Genomic DNA, 18730 nt, shown 5'->3' with positions numbered 1-18730 from the left:
GCATACAAGAAACGGACTGTCAGCAGGTAGCGTCCATGCAGCGCGATGTTCTGCCGCTTCCTGCCCGGATTGGGTGAATAATCGGCCAATGGGATTTAAGTGAGACCCGGTTGTTAAAATATCCCGGGCCTCATTTCTGGAACGGTGGGTGAGTTTCTAACTCACACTGCTGCTGACCTGCCCAAAACTGGTCTAGAGGTAAAATCAGGCTGTGTGTCTTTAGTTTTTTCAAATAGCTAAGTTTAAAATTGAGGCTTTTTGCACAGCCAAATATAGAGGAAAAAACAAGTCAGCCTGGAAGGCAGAGCAAATATGCAACAGCACAAGGGAGTATGGCCAGGCTGGATGGCATTTACTTTAATGCAAGGAGTCTTGCGAGTAAGGCAGATGAATTGAAGGTGTTGATGAACACATGGGAGTACGATATTGTTGCTATCACAGAGACATGGTTGAGGGAGGGGCAGGACTGGCAGCTCAATATTCCGGGGTATAGAATCTTCAGGCGAGACAGAGGAGGGTGTAAAAGAGATGTCGCAATATTAATCAAGGAGTCAATTACTGCTGTAAGGAGGGATGATATCTTAGCAGGTTCCTCTAATGAGGCCATATGGGTAGAACTTAAAAACAAAAAGGGGACAAGCACTTTGCTGGGAGTGTACTATAGGCACCCAAACAGTCAGGGGGAGATAGAGGAACAGATATGTAGGCAAATCTCAGAGAAGTGTAGAAATAATAGGGTTATAATAGTAGGGGATTTCAACTTCCCCAATATTAACTGGGATAGTCAGAATGTGAAAAGCTTAGAGGGTGTGGAATTCTTAAAGTGCATCCAGGAAAGCTTTTTGAGCCAGCATGTAGAAAGTCCTACAAGAGAGGGGGCGGTACTGGACCTAATTCTAGGGAATGTAGCCGGGCAAGTGGTAGAAACATAGAAACATAGGAGCAGGAGTAGGCCATTCGGCCCTTCGAAGCCTGCTCCGCCATTTAATGAGATCATGGCTGATCATCCAAATTCAGTACCCTGTCCCTGCCTTCTCCCCATATCCCTTGATCCCTTTAGCCTTAAGAAATATATCCAACTCTTTCTTGAATATATTTAATGAACTGGCCTCCACCGCCCTCTGTGGCAGAGAATTCCACAGGTTCACCACTCTCTGGGTGAAGAAATTCCTCCTCATTTCAGTCCTAAATGGCTTACCCCTAATCCTTAGACTATGACCCCTGGTTCTGGACTCCCCGGCCATCAGAAACATCCTTCCTGCATCTAGTCTGTCCAGGCCTGACAGAATTTTATAGGTTTCGATGAGATCCCCTCTCAATCTTCTAAACTCCAGTGAGTATAAGCCCAATCGACACAATCTCTCCTCATATGTCATTCCTGCCATCACAGGTATCAGCCTGGTGAATCTTCGCTGCACTCCTTCCATGGCAAGAACGTCCTTCCTCAGGTAAGGCGACCAAAACTGCACACAATACTCAAGGTGCGGTCTCACCAAGGCCCTGTACAACTGTAGCAAGACATCCTTGTAGAAGTGTCAGTAGAAGAGCATTTTGGTGACAGTGACCATAATTCGGTGAGATTTAAGGTAGTCATGGAAAAGGAAAAGGAAAAAGATGGACCGGAAATAAAGGTTCTAAATTGGGGGAAGGCCGATTTTAATATAAGGCAGGATCTGGCCAAAGTGGACTGGGATCAGCTACTTGTAGGAAAATCCACTCCCGCAGTGGGAGTCTTTCAGAAAGGAAATAGAGAGAGTACAACGCCAACATGCTCCTGTAAAGGTCAAGGGTGGGACCAACAAGCCCAGGGAACCCTGGATGTGAAGGGATAAACAAGAATGGATTAGGAAAAAAAGGGAGGCTTTTGGCAGATACAAAGGACTAAAAACAGTGGAAGCCCTAGAGGAGTGTAGAAAGTGCAGGGGGATACTGAAAAAAGAAATTAGGAGAGCGAAGAGGGGACATGAAAAAACACTGGCGGGCAAAATAAAGGAAAATCCCAAGGTGTTTTCTAAGTATATTAAGGGCAAGAGGATAACCAGGGAAAGAGTAGGGCCCATTAGGGACCAAAGTGGCAATCTGTGTGTAGAAACGGAAGATGTGGGTGAGGTTTAAAATGAATATTTTGCATCTGTGTACACTATGGAGGAGGACGATGTAAGCATAGAAATCAGGCAGGGGAATTATGATATACTTGAACAAATTAGTATTGAGAGGGAGAAGGTACTAGTGGTTTTAGTGGGCTTAAAAGTGGATAAATCCCCAGGCCCAGATGAGATGTATCCCAGGCTGCTGGGTGAGGCAAGGGAGGAGATTGCAGGGGCTCTGACACAAATTTTCAGAACCTCTCTGGCCACAGGGGAGGTGCCAGAGGACTGGAGGACAGTTAACATAGTACCATTATTCAAGAAGGGTAGTAGGGATAAACCAGGGAATTACAGGCCATTGAGCCTAACACCAGTGGTAGGGAAATTATTGGAAAAAATTCTGAGGGACAGAATTAGTCTCCACTTGGAAAGGCAAGGATTAATCAAGGATAGTCAGCATGGCTTTGTCAGGGGGAGATCATGTCTAACCAATTTGATTGAATTTTTCGAGGGGGTGACTAGGTGTGTGGATGAAGCTAGTGCAGTTGATGTAGTCTACATGGACTTCAGTAAGGCTTTTGACAAAGTTCCGCATGGGAGACTGGTCACGAAGGTAAGAGCTCATGGGATCCAGGGCAATTTGGCACATTGGATCCAAAATTGGCTTCGTGGCAGGAGGCAGAAGGTGATGGTCGAAGGTTGTTTTTGTGACTGGAAGCCTGTGTCCTGTGGTGTACCGCAGGGATCGGTGCTGGGTCCTTTGCTGTTTGTAGTGCACATTAATGATTTAGATATGAATGTAGGAGGTATGATCAGTAAGTTCGCAGATGACACGAAAATTGGTGGAGTGGTAAATAGCGAGGAGGGAAGCCTTTGGCTACAGGACGATATAGATGGGTTGGTCAGATGGGCAGGACAGTGGCAAATGGAATTTAACCCTGAAAAGTGTGAGGTGATGCATTTTGGGAGGACTAAGAAGGCAAGGGAATACACAATGAATGGTAGGACCCTAGGAAGGACAAAGGATCAGAGGGACCTTGGTGTGCATGTACATAGATCCCTGAAGGCAGCAGGACAGGTAGATAAGGTGGTTAAAAAGGCATATGGGATACTTATATTCTATGCCTCGGCTAATGAAGGCAAGAGCAGAGAGGTTATGATGGAGCTGTACAAAATGCTAGTTAGGCCACAGCTGGAATACTGTGTACAGTTCTGGTCGCCACACTATAGGAAGGATGTGATTGCATTGGAGAGGGTGCAGAGGAGATTCACCAGGATGTTACCTGGGCTGGAGTGCTTCAGCTATGAAGAGAGACTGGACAGGCTGGGGTTGTTTTCCTTAGAGCAGATAAAGCTGAGGGGGGACCTGATTGAGGTGTACAAAATTATGAGGGGCATAGATAGGGTAGATAGATAGGAACTTTTCCCCTTAGTAGAGGGGTCAATAACCAGGGGGCATAGTTTCAAGGTAAGGGGCAGGAGGTTTAGAGGGGATTTGAGGAAAAACTTTTTCACCCAGAGGGTGGTTGGAATCTGGAACTCACTGCCTGAAAGGGTGGTAGAGACAGGAACCCTCACAACATTCAAGAAGCATTTAGATGAGCACTTGAAATGCCATAGCATACAAGGCTATGGACCAAGTGCTGGAAAATGGGATTAGAATAGATAGGGCTTGATGGCCAGCGTGGACACGATGGGCCGAAGGGCCTCTTTCTGTGCTGTATAATGCTGACTCTAAATACAAAACACTTCGGCCTAGAAATTCAGTGCCCTTAGCGCCGATTTTGCGGCGCTAGAGGGCCTAGCGCTGCAATTGGCGCCGGCGCCGAAATTGCCTGGGGCCCTTCCGCCGCGGTAGACCGGTAGCGCTGCGCCGGCACCGATGACGTCATCGGTGTGCGCAGCGTCCCGGTTGCCATGCCGACGGGCCCCAGCGCCGAAATTCAGTTGCGGCCGCCTCGCCCGTGGCAGCCGCAACTAAGACTCTGGCAACAGAGTCTTACATGACTTTGCGCCGGCGCATTAAAGGCCCCGCGGCGGCCGGCCGCTTTCCCGCCGGCCGCCTGGCCGCAGCTCCCTCCCCGGACTTCCCCCCCCCCCCCCGGAACAGAAGCAAGCCCGGCACTTGTCCGAGGTGCCGAGCTCATTTTTAAAAAGATTTTCGCGGGCCGCGGCCGGGTGCAGGCAGCTCCTCCTTAAGGGAAGGAGGAGGCCTGCACTTCCCGAACCTGCCGCACCGCAGCGGGCGCCGCAGCGCTGGAATAGCGCCGAAATTCAGCGCGTTGCGCCAGTTTTCAGGCGCAAACAGCTCTCAGCAGCGCCGGCAGCCGTTTGGGCGCAGAACTATTGAATTTTGGGCCCGACCAGCGCGACTTAGCTCCGGCACTAACTTCCGGCGCTAAAGCCCTGGCTGCGCCAAAACTCAATTTCTAGGCCTTCATCTGTGTGAACCAGGTATGCATGAATTAGCTGATGAAGAAAGTTTCCTTTGATGGCTGAACCAGCATGTTTAAAATGTGGATGAATGCAGTATATGTCAGCGAAAAATATAATTTCTAGTTACTCAAGCTATGGTGACAGTGAAGCCAGCAGTTACAAGCCAATATCTCATTTTCTACCAATACATGAATGAAGACTGTTAACATGTTTGCTTGACTACGCCAAAAGAATTGGCTTTACATCAAAGAAGTTCTGCAGGATAAATATCCTGTAGGCTCTGTGACACTATAAAATGTCATCCCAAAAGATTGGGGACTGCATACCAAGGAGAAAGAAGATTGGTTTATACAAAGGAGCTTTACATTCCAACAAACTAAAAATGAAGCTTTCTAAAAAGGGTAAATTAATTAATTGTGGACAGATTCCAGTTCTTTCATATAAGTATTGTGCTGTTTAATATTTTAACTATGAGTTTTGCTTCATTGTATCATTTTGCTTTTAAATAAAATCTGGAACAATAGTTTAACCTGTTTACAGGGTCTAATATCTGTGATATTTTAAAGTCAACCAGAAGACATGAAACATGGTGAGCATCCCATGTATTCTCCAGTAAGGTTAATTTTAGAACTGGACTGCATTAATCCAGACACAGAAAAACAAAAGATGCAGGTTTGGTTCATAAAAGATTTGATCACGCCTGGAAACTGTCATCAAGCAAGGAAAAGAAGTTGAGGAAGTCTTCAAGTAAAGCATATCTTGTGATTGGACATTTCAAGATATATAAGAAAGAGGAAGAAAGGCCTTGCATTCATGACCTCAGGTCATCCCAAAGTGCTTTACAGCCAATGATGTACTTTTGAAGTGTAGTCACTGTTCTAACGTGCTTCACTGCTGGGAAGTTACAGAACTACTATATCTATATATTAAAATGGCGAGTGGTCTCAGGATTCCAAAGGTGCTGCACCAGTAGGTTATGTGACAGCAAATGGTGCCCTTATAAAAACCCAGCTAATCCTCCCCCAAAGCAATCTAGTAGCATTTCTGTAGTGTCAGCCGTGGCTGAGTCAGAGGTTGTGGGTTCATAGTCCCACCCCAGAGACTTGAGTACATAAATCTAGGCCGTCATTTCAGTGCAGTACTGAGGGAGTCGCTGCACTGTCGGACATGCCATCTTTCGAATGAGATGTTAAACTGAGGCTCCGTCTGCTTTCTCAGGTGGATGTAAAAGATTCCATGACACTATTTTGAAGAAGAGCAGGGGAATTATCCCTGGTGTCCTGGCCAATATTTATCCCTCAACCAGCATCACTATAAAAATTATCACATTGCTGTTTGTGAGAGCTTGCTATGTGCAAATTGGCTGCCGCATTTCCTACATTACAAGTGACTACACTTTAAAAGTACTTCATTGGCTGTAAAGCGCTTTGGGACATCCTGAGGTCGTGAAAGACACGATATAAATGCAAGTTCTTTCTTTTAGGAAGCATCAGTAGAAGCTCTTATTTAGAATACTTACTTACATTTCCTTGATGTGTCTTTTAAAAAAAACAGAAGCAGTTCATGGAGGGAGGAATGTAAACATGTAAGATGTTTGAAGAATCAAAGACTGAAACGTATCCCAAACATAATCAGCAGAAGACAAAATCAATAAAATCATCAACATTTAACTGATGGTTTGCGACCTGGTACTCATGGAACTGAGTCAACACAGCTGACAGGCCCAAGCAGTTCTGGCAGAGTCTATACACCTACATACTTGGATAACGGTCCATCGTATAAGCAGATGGGCAGCTCTGATTATCTCTCTGCAACTTCTCCTCATTCTCATACTTCCAGAGGGTGAGGAATTCCCAGAGGAATGCCCATTTTAACACTAAGGTGCTTTAATGAGTTTTAAGTTCCTGAAAATACTACAATTTAAAAGAAGCAAGCAAGCCAAAAAGTAAAATAACATTAAAAAAAAGGTAAAAACACAAGAATAAACAAATGAACCAAACAAAATATAAAAACCCCCAAAAAGTAAAAGAAAAAAAATTCTTTAAGAAAAAAAGATTTAAAGGCCTGTAGGGCTTTCCACTATAGCCATTTTTGGAGTCTAGAGCACTGCCTACACATCTCCCAGGAAAACCATGGGAAATCATGAGCTAGCTGCATTTAAATAATTTTTGAACTCTTAATGATGTTGAAGTAAGATATTTAAAACATTGGATTTAATAGGGCAAGACAAACCAGGATTCACTTGTAACACCAATATACAAAGTGGAGGGAATAGGTTAATTCATGCTCTGAGTTGAACAACAGAGGTCTGTAAAATTGTATAAACCCAGATAAGTTTAAACAGGACTAAGGGTCAAATGCTGAGAGGTTAAAACTGTCAGAACAACCCCTGGAAAGATTGAGAGATATATGGGTTCGGCCAAGCGAGTCACAACTATGCACTTAAGGGTCTGTTTAGAGTAAAACACAACAGAGTTCTATTCTTCAAAGTATACTTAGGATAAACAAAAGTGTTTTTGCTTTGTAAAAATGACTCAAGAGTGAGACAGAGAGTCTGCGGATTGCCCACTTTGGAAAGATCTACTATCTTAGAAAAACATTTAAAAAGACCGCACCATCTGACCATGGCCAAATGGATGGGTGTAAGGTAATTAAGATGAGGCCCATGGTCACAAAAGGTGACGGGACCAACTGATAACGAAATGTGAGATTTGTAAGCGGCTGGAAGGATGGAATGTCACGGTTTTATAATTACAATTTAACTATAACTCTGTATCTGCTAATAAGCTTATCCCTGCCTCTAGGGCAGGGCCTTAATTTTTGTATAACTGTGTGGACTTTGAGAGGCTTGTTAGAGTTCGATTCAGACATGATCTGAAGGCTCTCCTCAGGCCTGAGTAAACCGTTTTTGACTTCAATTAGTGGTCTGTCTTTCTTTCACCAAGCCAGTGTCGTCGACCTTGTATATCACTTGGTCCGCACTTTGGGGGCTTACATCAGATGTTTTTATACACCATCCATGAGAGCCTCCAGTAATTCCAGCACCACCAGGCTGTAAAAAAAAGTGTTGCACAAATGTGGTATTGAACAGGCGGAAGGTTTACTCCTGAGATTTTCTGACTTCCCCACACAGCTTACCCTAATTCACAACCAATGCATCCAACCGTAAAATTTCCTCTATGTTTTGGTACCTTTACAAATAATTCATTGATCACAATGTTCTCAAAAAACATTGTTGTATACTAAGCAAAACTCAAATCAACCCTACAATGTAGTGACTGCTTTAAACAAAATACCAACACTTTGCAGCCTACCAGTATTATTCTAACAGTAGCCAGTTAGTTTTGGGTGAGGTAATCGAGAGGTTTTCACAATGAAACAGAATGCTTACAATGAGGTATAATTCTGGGGCTGATAGGGGACAGAAAGGAAATAATCTATTTTAGAATAAAACTGATGCCAATTTTCCCAAAGTCAACCCTTAATATTTGTTACAGAAAAATCTTAGCTCTAAACATTGGGCCAGTTTTTTCAAATGCATTTAGGATAACGATGACTCCTGAAAAGTGCAGCAAACTGCATTTGTTAATTAAAAATTATTTTATGGCCATGTGATCAGAAAATAAGATGCTAAGGGAGAATACTTGTTTAAATGCCTGTCAGTCTCAGTTCTAAATGAAAGCTCCTTATATTTTTGAAGTAATAGTCCTACAGAACCGGTTAACCTTTTAGAAGTAGAGAAGCATTTCTGCAACAGAATATGAGAATAAATTTATTCCAAGCATACATTGAATTAAGCAATGCTCCATGGTTCTGTACAGCTCCTCATTTTATATTAGTTATCATCAAATTTACAGAAATGTTTTGTAGATGGTGATAGAAAAGTAGTTTGGAAAGGTGAAAATGTATTTTGAAAGTTTTAGAACAGAGCATTGATGTCAGAATAGGAACACAGCTTTAAGCCATAAAGGTATTAAAGCTACAGTATTATATTGTATGAACATAACATGGTTACAGTTATAGGATATATACGATTCATAATTTTACAGAATACTGTAATGTTCATATGCCGTACTGCAATGTATATATAAAACTTTAAAAACAGGTTGCCGCCTGTGGTTAAAAATAGAATCACTGTTAAAATGAAGGCAGGCAGCCTCATTATATTTCAGCGACAATGCGATTCAACACAAAACTATTAAAGTGTGACATTTTTGGGTTAAATAAAATTCTTCCATGAATACGCCATTATAAACCTAATGAAACGCTAAGTTTCTGGGCTGAAATGGATAGTGTCAGTGTTTAAAAATAATCCATACATGCTTGTTTACAATTGTCACCTCACTGTTCTTCCAACATTTTGAGGATAAGAAAAAAGAGGCCTGGATCTTAGCCTGGAGTCAAGTTCTGTGCGGAGTCGGGGGAGGGGGGGGGGGGGGAGTGGGGGCTGTTGTGAGGTCGGGAAACCCAGAAGAATGGGGTTCCTGAATGTCCTACAGAATTTTCCTGCAGGGCTCCTTTAAGTGGGGTTTCTGCCCAAAAGGGGTCGGGATTGCCGGGGAGGGGGTGGTCTGGGAGGTTTACTGGGTAGCTTGTTGGGCCGGGAGGAAGCACTCCTGCTCTTCTGGGTACACAAGCAGTGCTGTGAAGGCACTCACCTCATGGATTCAGCCCTTCTTGCATGCTTTCAGCTGCCGAGTTCCCCGAGGCCCAGGAAACCCGGCCGCCTGTGGTTAAAAATAGAATGACTGTTAAAATGAAGGCAGGCAGCCCCATTATAATACTGTACTTCAATGACCAACCCGCTTGCCACAAATGGATTGGTCGCCCACCCCTCATCCCGCCTCCGTTAAAACTGGAAGTGGGCAGGTTCGATTCCTGTTCCAGATTTTTGGTATTTTAACCTCTGACACGACCCCAGTCCACCTGTTTTTGAGAGTTAAGATTCAGCCGAGAGTCTTTCGACTTCCTTTTTGTCTTTTGTGCCTGTGAAAGCAAAACAGGTCAGATTCTCAATTACCAGCTCATGCTGCAGAAAACCCCAGTGTCCTAAAAATAAACCATTTTTGCAATAATGCTTGTACTGTAGGACATAATAAAACACGGAACGTACTGTAGCAACATCTGACAATGTTTTCCCACTTTATTCTTTATTCTACACCACAGGTAGGTAGAAGATTCATTGTATACAGATAACACTGTCTCAAAAACACACGTTTCAGCTTTTCAATTGAAACTTTTAGCTCTCAAGGATGAGTAAACTATCTCCAGTTCAGCTATCAGGTTTAGATTGACCCAAACTAGCCCAAGCCCAATCAAATTTAGATCCAGATTGCAAACTATCAAGATTGCTGTTGTCTAATAGAACACAACAAATGAAAAGATTGGCTCAACTCCTTCGGAAATAATAGCGTGAATTACACCATATTTGTACAAATCCAAACTTTTGGGCTTACTAAAATGCTAAAATTAGGCTCACCCATAATAGCTCCTGCTGGCTCCCTTCAACTCACAGAACTCGGATTAAAGACAAGGATTTACGATGCTACAGTATCTATTTTTTTTCCTGGGTGCTTTTTGTAGATCTTTGTTGAACTACAACTACAAGCATGTTTTCTGCATTTGGACCTCTGCCTTAAAAAAAACCCTACACTAAACAAATTATCTGTAGTTAACATATCTGAAAATCCAGGTGCCAACTTGTGAGTAAAGTCATAAACTACAGTACAATGAAGGCTGTTTTAATTTTTATGCAATACTTTGTTTTACATATATATATATACTATTCAATAAGTACAGCAATATATTTCACTTGTTACTTTAAAGGCTGCATAATAGTCCAGACTAAATAGAAACACTATTGTCACTATTATTTTGCTGTATTCTTTGGCTCACATATACACTAAAATACCATAAACATTATTTAGAACTCCTTTGATATTGTATTATATAAATAAAGATACAGTACATACAAATGGAAGAAAATACTAGACACCTCTGAAAGACAGTAAATTTCTGGATATAAATAAGCAAATATTTTGTTATATACCTACATTTTTAAACAGTTCTGTTACTGGAAAACTATTACATTTATTCTTTTTCACAAAAATCAGTTAACATTAATATACACAATCTACACAAAATTAATATTTTTCTAGAAAGACATTTAGTTTATATCAGTTACAGTAATCATGTAACTCTTACCCCAGAATCACAACTAAGGGGGCGATGCATCTAGAATAAAACATGGTGCGTCACACTCCATAATTTTACATTATGACAAAAAGCACCAATACACGGTGTAGCTACGAGAAACGTTTCTGCACGGTCTAAGTAAGTCTACTATAATAGAGTTACATTTTACCTCTATGGGTTAAATTCACTGCACATTGTCCACAGTACTCACAGTTCAGACATTGCTGAGCTCTTTCAAAGGAACATACATGCTGAGGCTCACTTGTAAGTACAATATGTATTTAGATTTTGTATCTCTTAAATAATTACTTCTAATAAATACTCACTGGCTAAAGAACGGATTTACAGATTGCCTGACAGTACTGCAATGTGTTGCACAGATCTTTAAATAAAACACATTTGTTGTACATTGTAACCAGTTTCAGGAGAAAGCATTGCTTGGTAATGGCAAACCAAACCAATTTAACCCATTACAGATCCTGTCCCAGTCGTTCTATCTCATCAATGAGGAAGTCGATGTCAGATTTTGTTGCAGCTGGGTTTGAGATGACCATGCGGAAGAAGTTAGTTTTATCCCCTTGAGGCTGATATCCAACCATTGTAGTGCCACATTCCATCATTAGTGCTTTTATTTTTGGAGCAACCTGATGCAAAAAAAGGAGACAAGAATTCGTAAGGTTTTCTTGGTGGAGAACACTGTTCAAGAGAGACATAAAAAACAGGTTATACACCAGTGGTAACTGTATTATTTCAAAGAGGAATAAAAAGGCACCAATATATAAAAATAAGGAAAGATATTTGTTTCACTGTGTTTGCAGGCAGTGTCACCAACATTTTTTGGATTTTTATTTCATCTTTCAAATAATTGCTTCAATGATTATATGCAAACCTTTTTGATGTCTCTGTTGACAGATATTAATATTCAGTATTGTTCAGTGCTACATAATCAAAACTTTCACTTTTTCATTGAACTGTAAATTGTATGGAACACATATTTTTACACAATGGCCCAGAAATTCGGGTCCCAACGCGTGAGTACGCACTGGGTACTCACGCGTAGGCCCAACGAAAGTGCCGGTTTCGTGCATGCGCGGGAAACCGGCACTTCCGCTCCCCTGAAAGAAGTGGTTGACAGGTGGATTGCATGCGCCAGAGAGGCAGCTCGTGCGCATCAAACTTACTTTTTTTTGCAGGTTTCTCCGGGAGGGTAAGTCTCCAGCAGTTACACTTTTAAAAAGCAGGCGCAAGGCCTGCTTTTAACAAGGTAAGTGGTGAATTAATTAAAATTAAAACATTTTTTCCACAGGTTTATTATTTTTAAATACTTTAAAGAAAGGTAAGTTTATTTTTAGCCCCGTTAGAAAATGTAATTAATTTTTTCAAAATTTTAAATTGTTTAAAATAGTTATTTCATGTAATTTATAGTTATTTTAAAAATGTGATGTTTTAAAATTTATTTGAAGTTTTAGTGATGTTTTGGGGCTTATAGTATTTATAGGTTTGACAGCTCTTCCTATCAAGCTTATGAATGAAGCATTCCCTGCTTCATCGAATTAACTGCGCCCCTAGGATACGCAAACACTGCGCGCCGGCAGTTGGAGGAGGCCCAGGATCGGAATCCCACGCGGGTCCACAGCTCAACGGCTGGCGCACTAGGTAAGTGCAGGTCGGGGGCTTGCACCCACGGGAAGCCCCCGACCCGAATTTCTGGGCCAATGTGTAATCTTTTATTACTGTCAGCACATTCTGCTACTAGAGGTTAATCTTCAAGGGGACATAGTGGTGCACTGCATTGGTACTTCAACTGCATACATGCCAACTGTCAGCTTTTCAACTCTTTTGTCAACTTGTTATCATTCACAAAAAATAGTTTTTTTCACTGGAATTGGAGGTTGTCAATAGGAACCAATCAGATCAGTCAGAAGGCTCGATTGGAAGCTATCCAAACCAACCAGATCAATTAGAAGGAGAATTGAAGATTGACAGAACCATTTTTAATTCTTCCACTGTTGGTTCCACGCAAACTTAAAGCAGAAAAGTTTTAATATGAGCTAATAGTTTCTGGGAATCACTGTTACAGGTGTTTTTATTCAGTGTTTGCACTCAAAAGTTGTATATAAGAACCAAGCTAAAAGGAACTTTTGGACAATACCTGGCTGTTGTGTTATACGAAGGTTTACTTTCATCATGGCTAATTGCAGCCATTTTGTTTCAGGAGATGTTCTGTAGCATGATTACGTTAACTGAATTGGTGGAAATGTCAGGTTTGGAAATAAAGGCCAGATATTTAAGGGGTGGCGGGGAAGCAGGGGGGATGACTTTTAGTGGCTGGGAAACCTGAAAATACGGGGAACACATTTTTTTCTCCGACTGAGAGGCTGGCCGGCTGTCGGGCGGGAACGCCTGCGGTAGAAGGCTGCAGCCGATGACCGGAGAGGAGGGAGGGAGAAATCAAGGGGGATTGGCATTGGATCTGGGGGGGGGGGGGGGATGGGATAGCGGAGGGATCGGATCGCGTGGGAATCGGATCGCGGGTGGGGGGAGGCAGGTCGCGGGGGAATCGGATCATGGTGGGATCGAACGCGGGGACATCGGGTCGTGGGGGGTTTGGATCGCGGGAGGATCGGATCGCGGGGGGCGGTTCGCAGGGAAGATCGGGTTGGGAGATCGGATCGTTGGGAGAGTGGATCGCGGGGGAATCGGATCGCGGGAAGGGGATCGGAGCGCGGGAAGGGGATCGGATCGGATGGCAGGGAGAGTGGATTGGGTGGTTCGGATCGCGGGGAGAGAAGTAGATCGAAACAGGCTAGCTCGTGGGCCTAGGGAAGCACACCTGCTCCTCTTGTCTCACAAGCAGTGCTGGAAAAGCACGTAGCTGTTGCAGCCAGCAGTTCTCGCCTTCCGTCAGCTGCCGGGTTTCCCGAGTCCTGGGAAACCCAGCCCGCAGCCGTTGAATCCAAATGGCTGCTAAAATCTGTGGCACACAGCCTCATTAACATATTTAAATTACTGAGAGCATGTTAATTGCCCACCCCCCAACCCGCCCTGGTTAAACCGGAAGTAGGCTTGTTTGTGGCGGATCGGGTCGGATTTCCCAGTTTTAAGAATTTAACTGCCCCCCCCCCTCCCCCCGCCTGTCCTGGGGGAGTTAAAATTTCCACAAAGAATGGGGTAGGAATGGTGAGGAACTTTACTTAATTTAAACAAATGACACTGAGATTCCCAGATTTAGGATTTTCCTGCTGAGTACTGCAGTGTTGTGTGATGCGGACTGTTGACATGTCTGTGTGTGAGCCGTAGTGTTTCATTATGTTCTGTAACAGCTGTTTTATGTTTGTTTATATACACAGTTAAAGTCCCTTTGTTCCCATGGAGAACCTGGGAAAAGAGTCCATGCCCCCTACATTAGAGCACTCAATATCCATGGGGAAATATGAGGATTAACATTAATAACTAATAAGCGTATAATAGCTACCCTGAGACTAGAGGTAATTAATCAGATGCGTCCGAGAGCACAAAATTCAGCTCCCCGTGACTGTTCCTGGAAACCATTTTTGTGCACTTTACTGATTTTAAGCAATTATAGTGTGTAATAATGATTTTTTTATTTCAACTAGAAAAACATAAACCTTTCTGATAGGTTCAAAAGAGCAATAAAAGCTAAGATTGATTGTTGGTGATCATTTCATTTGACATTTCCACATCCATTATTTTAATGGATGTTGCTAAGCCATTTATTTTGACATTGAGATCCATACTAGCTCCTTTCATTTTCATATTTAAAAGATCTCTAACCCTTCCAGGATACATTACCTTTGGCTTAAATGGCAGAATTAAAGTTCCCTCCAAAATGTTAGAAAATGAACAAAATTATCAAAACTTTTCATAGCCTGCCCCCCGATCCCCTTAGAAAGTAAATCTCACACCTTCAGCACTCCTGCCACCTTCATAGAATCATAGAATGATACAGTACAAAAGGAGGCCATTTGGCCCATCGTGCCTGTGTCGGCTCTTTAGCAGAGTTATCCAATTAATCTCACTCCCCTTTCCCACAGCCCTAATTTTTTTTCCCTTCACTATTCATCCAATTCTCTTTGGAATGTTCCTATTGAATCTGCTTCCACCACCCTTTCAGGTAGTGCATTCCAGATCACAACAACATACTGCATAAGAAATGTTTCCTCATGTCACCTCTGATTCTTTTGCCAATCACCTTAAACCTGTGTCCTTTGGTTACTGACCCTTCTGCCACTGGAAACAGTTTCTCTTTATTTAACTCTATCAAAACCATTCATGATTTTGAACACCTCTATCAAATCTCCTCTTAACCTTCTCTGTTCAGTAGTTTCTAAATTCACCAGCCATAATCTGTACTTTTATGTAAATGTTAGGGTTACGTAGGATTATATACATAGGATATACGGCACAGAGATGACGGTGTTTATGCTCCACACGAGCCTCCTCCAGTCTTTCCTCATCTAAATTTAGCAGCTTAACCCTCTATTCCCTTTTCCCTCATAAGCTTGTCTAGCCTCCCCTTAAATGCATCTAAACTATTCGCTTTAATCACTCCCTGTGGTAGCGAGTTCCACATTCTCAACACTCTTTGGGTAAAGAAGTTTCTCCTGAATTCCCTATTGGATTGCTTGGTGACTATCTTATATTGATGGCCTCTAGTTATGCTCTTCCCCACAAGTGGAAACATTCTCTCTGTATCCACTCTATCAACATTTTTCATAATTTTAAAGACCTCTATTAGGTCACCCCTCAGCCTTCTTTTTTCAAGAGAAAAAAGACTCAGCCTGTTCATCCTTTCCTGATATGTATACCAGCAATCCATTTCTGGTATCATCCTTGTAAATCTTCTCTGCACCTTCTCCAGTGCCTCTATATCCTTTTTATAATATGACGACCATAACTATACGTAGTACTCTAAGTGTGGTCTAACCAAGGTTCAATACAGGTTTAGCATAACTTCCCTACTTTGCAATTCTATACCTCTAGAAATAAACTCTAGTGCTTGGTTTGCTTTTTTTATGACCTTGCTAACCTGTGGCGCAACTTTTAGTGATTTGTGTATTTGTACTCCGAGAGCCCTTTGTTCCTCTACCCCACCTAGACTCGCACTCTCCAAGTGATAAGTGACCTCCCTATTCTTCCTACCAAAATGTAATACCTCACATTTATCTGTGTTGAACTTCATTTGCTAATTGTATGCCCATTCTGCAAGTTTATTAATGTCTATTTGTTGTCATTTGTTGCAGTCCTCCTCAGTATTGACTATCCCCCCCAATTTGGTGTCATCCGCAAATTTAGAAATTGTGTTTTTGATTCCAAAGTCTAAATCGTTAATGTAAATTGTGAACAGCAATGGTCCCAGCACTGATCCTTGTGGAACACCACTACCCACCTTCTGCCACTGTGAATAGTTACCCTTTACTCCTACTCTCTGCTTTCTGTCCTGAAGCCAGCTAGCAATCCATTCAGCCACTTGTCCCCCGACTCTGCATTCTCTGACCTTGTTCATCAGTCTATTATGGGGTACCTTATCGAAGGCCTTTTGAAAATCCAGATAAATTACATCTACTGCATTACCATTGTTCACTCTCTCTGTTACCTCTTCAAAAAATTCAATAAGATTGGTCAAGCAAGACTTTCCCTTTTGAAATCCATGTTGACTATTCATTATTATATTTTTGGTTTCTAGATGTTCTTCTATTTTCTCCTTTAGTAGGGATTCCATTATTTTTCCTACCACCGACTTTAAGCTGACTGGTCTATAATTCCCTGGACATGTTCTATCCCCCTTCTTAAATATCGATATTACATTAGCTATCCACCAGTCCTCTGGCACTACACTTCTTTCTAACAAATTACTAAATATGCATAGTAATGCCTCTGCTACCTCTTCCCTAGAGTCTTTTAAAATGCGTGGATGCAATCCATCCGGACCAGGGGTTTTATCCTCTTTGAGTTTGATTAGTTTATTTGATCTATCCCCTTTTTTATTTTAAATGCACTTATCTCATTATTAATCTCATCATCCAATGTCATGTCCATCTGTTCTATCTCCCTGGTAAATACTGAATCAAAATAATTATTTAATATTTCTGCCATCTCTCTATTGTTACCTGTGGTATTATCCTGTCTCTGCCTTAATGGCCCTATTCCCATCCCAACCTTCTTTTTTTATTGATGTGCCTGTAAAATATTTTACTATTTTGTTTTATGTTCCTTGATAATTTAATTTCATAGTTCCTCTTTGCCTCCGTAATTGTTTTTTTGACTTCTCTCCTAATCCTTTCGTATTCTCCCTTACCATGCACTCCCCTGCTATCTATGTACTTAATGTATGCCTCTTTCCTTACCCTCAATTGTTCCCTTATGGCTTTATTCATCCATGGAGTCTCATTATTATTCAGTTTGTTCTTTCCTTTTAGCAGAATATATTGTTCCTGCACTCTGTTAAACACCGTTTTAAATGTTTCCCATTGCTGTTCTACATTGTTGTTTGTCAAAATTGTTGCCCATTTTTTTTACCACCCCCCCCAAGTTCTATTCTCAGCCCCTCAAAATCAGCTTTTCGCCAATCTATTAACCTAGTTTTTGTCATACTTATGCCCTTCTCAATTATCATCTTAAAGCATATTATATTATGGTCACTATTACCTACATGTTCCCCTACTTTTACTTCTCTTATCTGCTCTGGTTCATTCCCCATTACTAGATCCAATAGCAAATCCTCCCTTGTTGGGACTTTTACATATTGGGTTAAAAAGGAGTCCTGTACACATTGTAGGAACTCCATTCCCTTATCCCCTTTACCTACCTCTTCGGTCCAATTAATATCGGGGTAGTTGAAATCCCCCATGATTAATATTCTATGTTTTTTACTCATTTCCCTAATTTGTCTGCATATTTCTTCCTCCACCTCCCTTCCACTATTAGGTGGTTTTCCCCTACAATAAAAGTCATTAATGTTGGGCAAACCTGCAACTCAAGCCATCACCCCTTCATTGCAAACCCTCAACTACACCTATCATAAGACCTGTAATTTTTAGGGCTGCGTCAGCTTTTGTGAAGCTCCTGGTCAGCTTTTGACATTTTATCTAAGTTGGACAGCAGCCAGAAGGTCCTGAAGCTGGTGACCATTATCGTTGCAGAGTCTACTAAAGACAAACTAGGCTTCGTTGTCAGTCCTACCACCTCCGTGTTGTTCAAGCAATAGATGGACATGCATTGTATGAAACAGTAGAAGGCAATTCATTCACTGTTACAGCATGCATACTGGCAGTTTAACATCACAAAGATGTAAATTAACGTGACATATGCCTGATAATTAGAAGTGGCCATTTTTAAGAATTATTGCTAAAACAAATGTTTCTTACACATTAAGCCTTGCAATTTTTTTTAAAATTGGAGAATTTTACCTTGCGAAGTTTTTCCTTTCTCTCCTCACAATCTGGCATATCTCGGAAACTTGGTGGAACGTACCAGAAGCAAACATTGGTGTGCTCCGGCTACAAAAGAAATGGACAATGGTAAACTGAGCAAAGATCTTGCTTTAATAGTTGCATATAAAAACTGAATATGTCAGTATAAACACACAGGGCCTGAAATTCTGACAGCACTATTGAACTGAAGTAGAATGGGATTACTGCCTGCCTTGAGGTCACACCACTGACCCCATTGTAAATTGGGGGTCACAAATGCCGAGGTGGGAGGGGGGGCAGAAACCTCCTGCACAGGCAGAAAGGGAGTCAGGGGAAAGTGGGGATGAGGGGCAGAAAATACCTGGCAGAGAAGTAAAGACCTGGTGCAACAATAGGATTTTAAAAGTGCTGACAAGGATGGCAGCCAGATCAAAGAAACAAGCAGCAAACTTTAGGGAGCTGGACCTGCATGTCTTCCTAATGGAGATATCGAGCAGAAGGGTTGGGCTGTTTCAGGTCGGGGCCAGAGAGCCGCTGAGAATGTGGTGCACAATTTGAAGAGGGAGGTGACACTACGGG

At 42.0% G+C, this 18730-nt stretch overlaps 1 protein-coding gene across 3 annotated transcripts in view; it reads right to left on the bottom strand.

The window, feature by feature from the left end:
- Positions 1-10248: 10248 nt before the first annotated feature.
- The window catches only part of LOC147120390 (glutamate decarboxylase 1), a 71977-nt gene continuing 63495 nt past the window's right edge, over positions 10249-18730 (bottom strand). For all 3 annotated transcript variants that reach the window (XM_085986247.1, XM_085986248.1, XM_085986249.1), the window contains 2 exons: positions 18149-18238; positions 10249-11362 (listed from right to left, as the gene is read on the bottom strand). In XM_085986247.1, coding sequence (XP_085842373.1) covers positions 11189-11362; positions 18149-18238 — 264 coding nt within the window. In that variant the 3' untranslated portion in view covers positions 10249-11188. The remainder of the gene's footprint in view (positions 11363-18148; positions 18239-18730) is intronic.

Source organism: Somniosus microcephalus, chromosome 4 (genome assembly GCF_052327205.1).
Source record: "Somniosus microcephalus isolate GS21.2 chromosome 4, FLI_Smic_1.0, whole genome shotgun sequence".
In the NCBI taxonomy this organism is placed as follows: Eukaryota; Metazoa; Chordata; class Chondrichthyes; order Squaliformes; family Somniosidae; genus Somniosus; species Somniosus microcephalus.
Note: the sequence above shows the minus strand (reverse complement) of the source record. Positions and strands in the feature narration are given on the sequence as shown.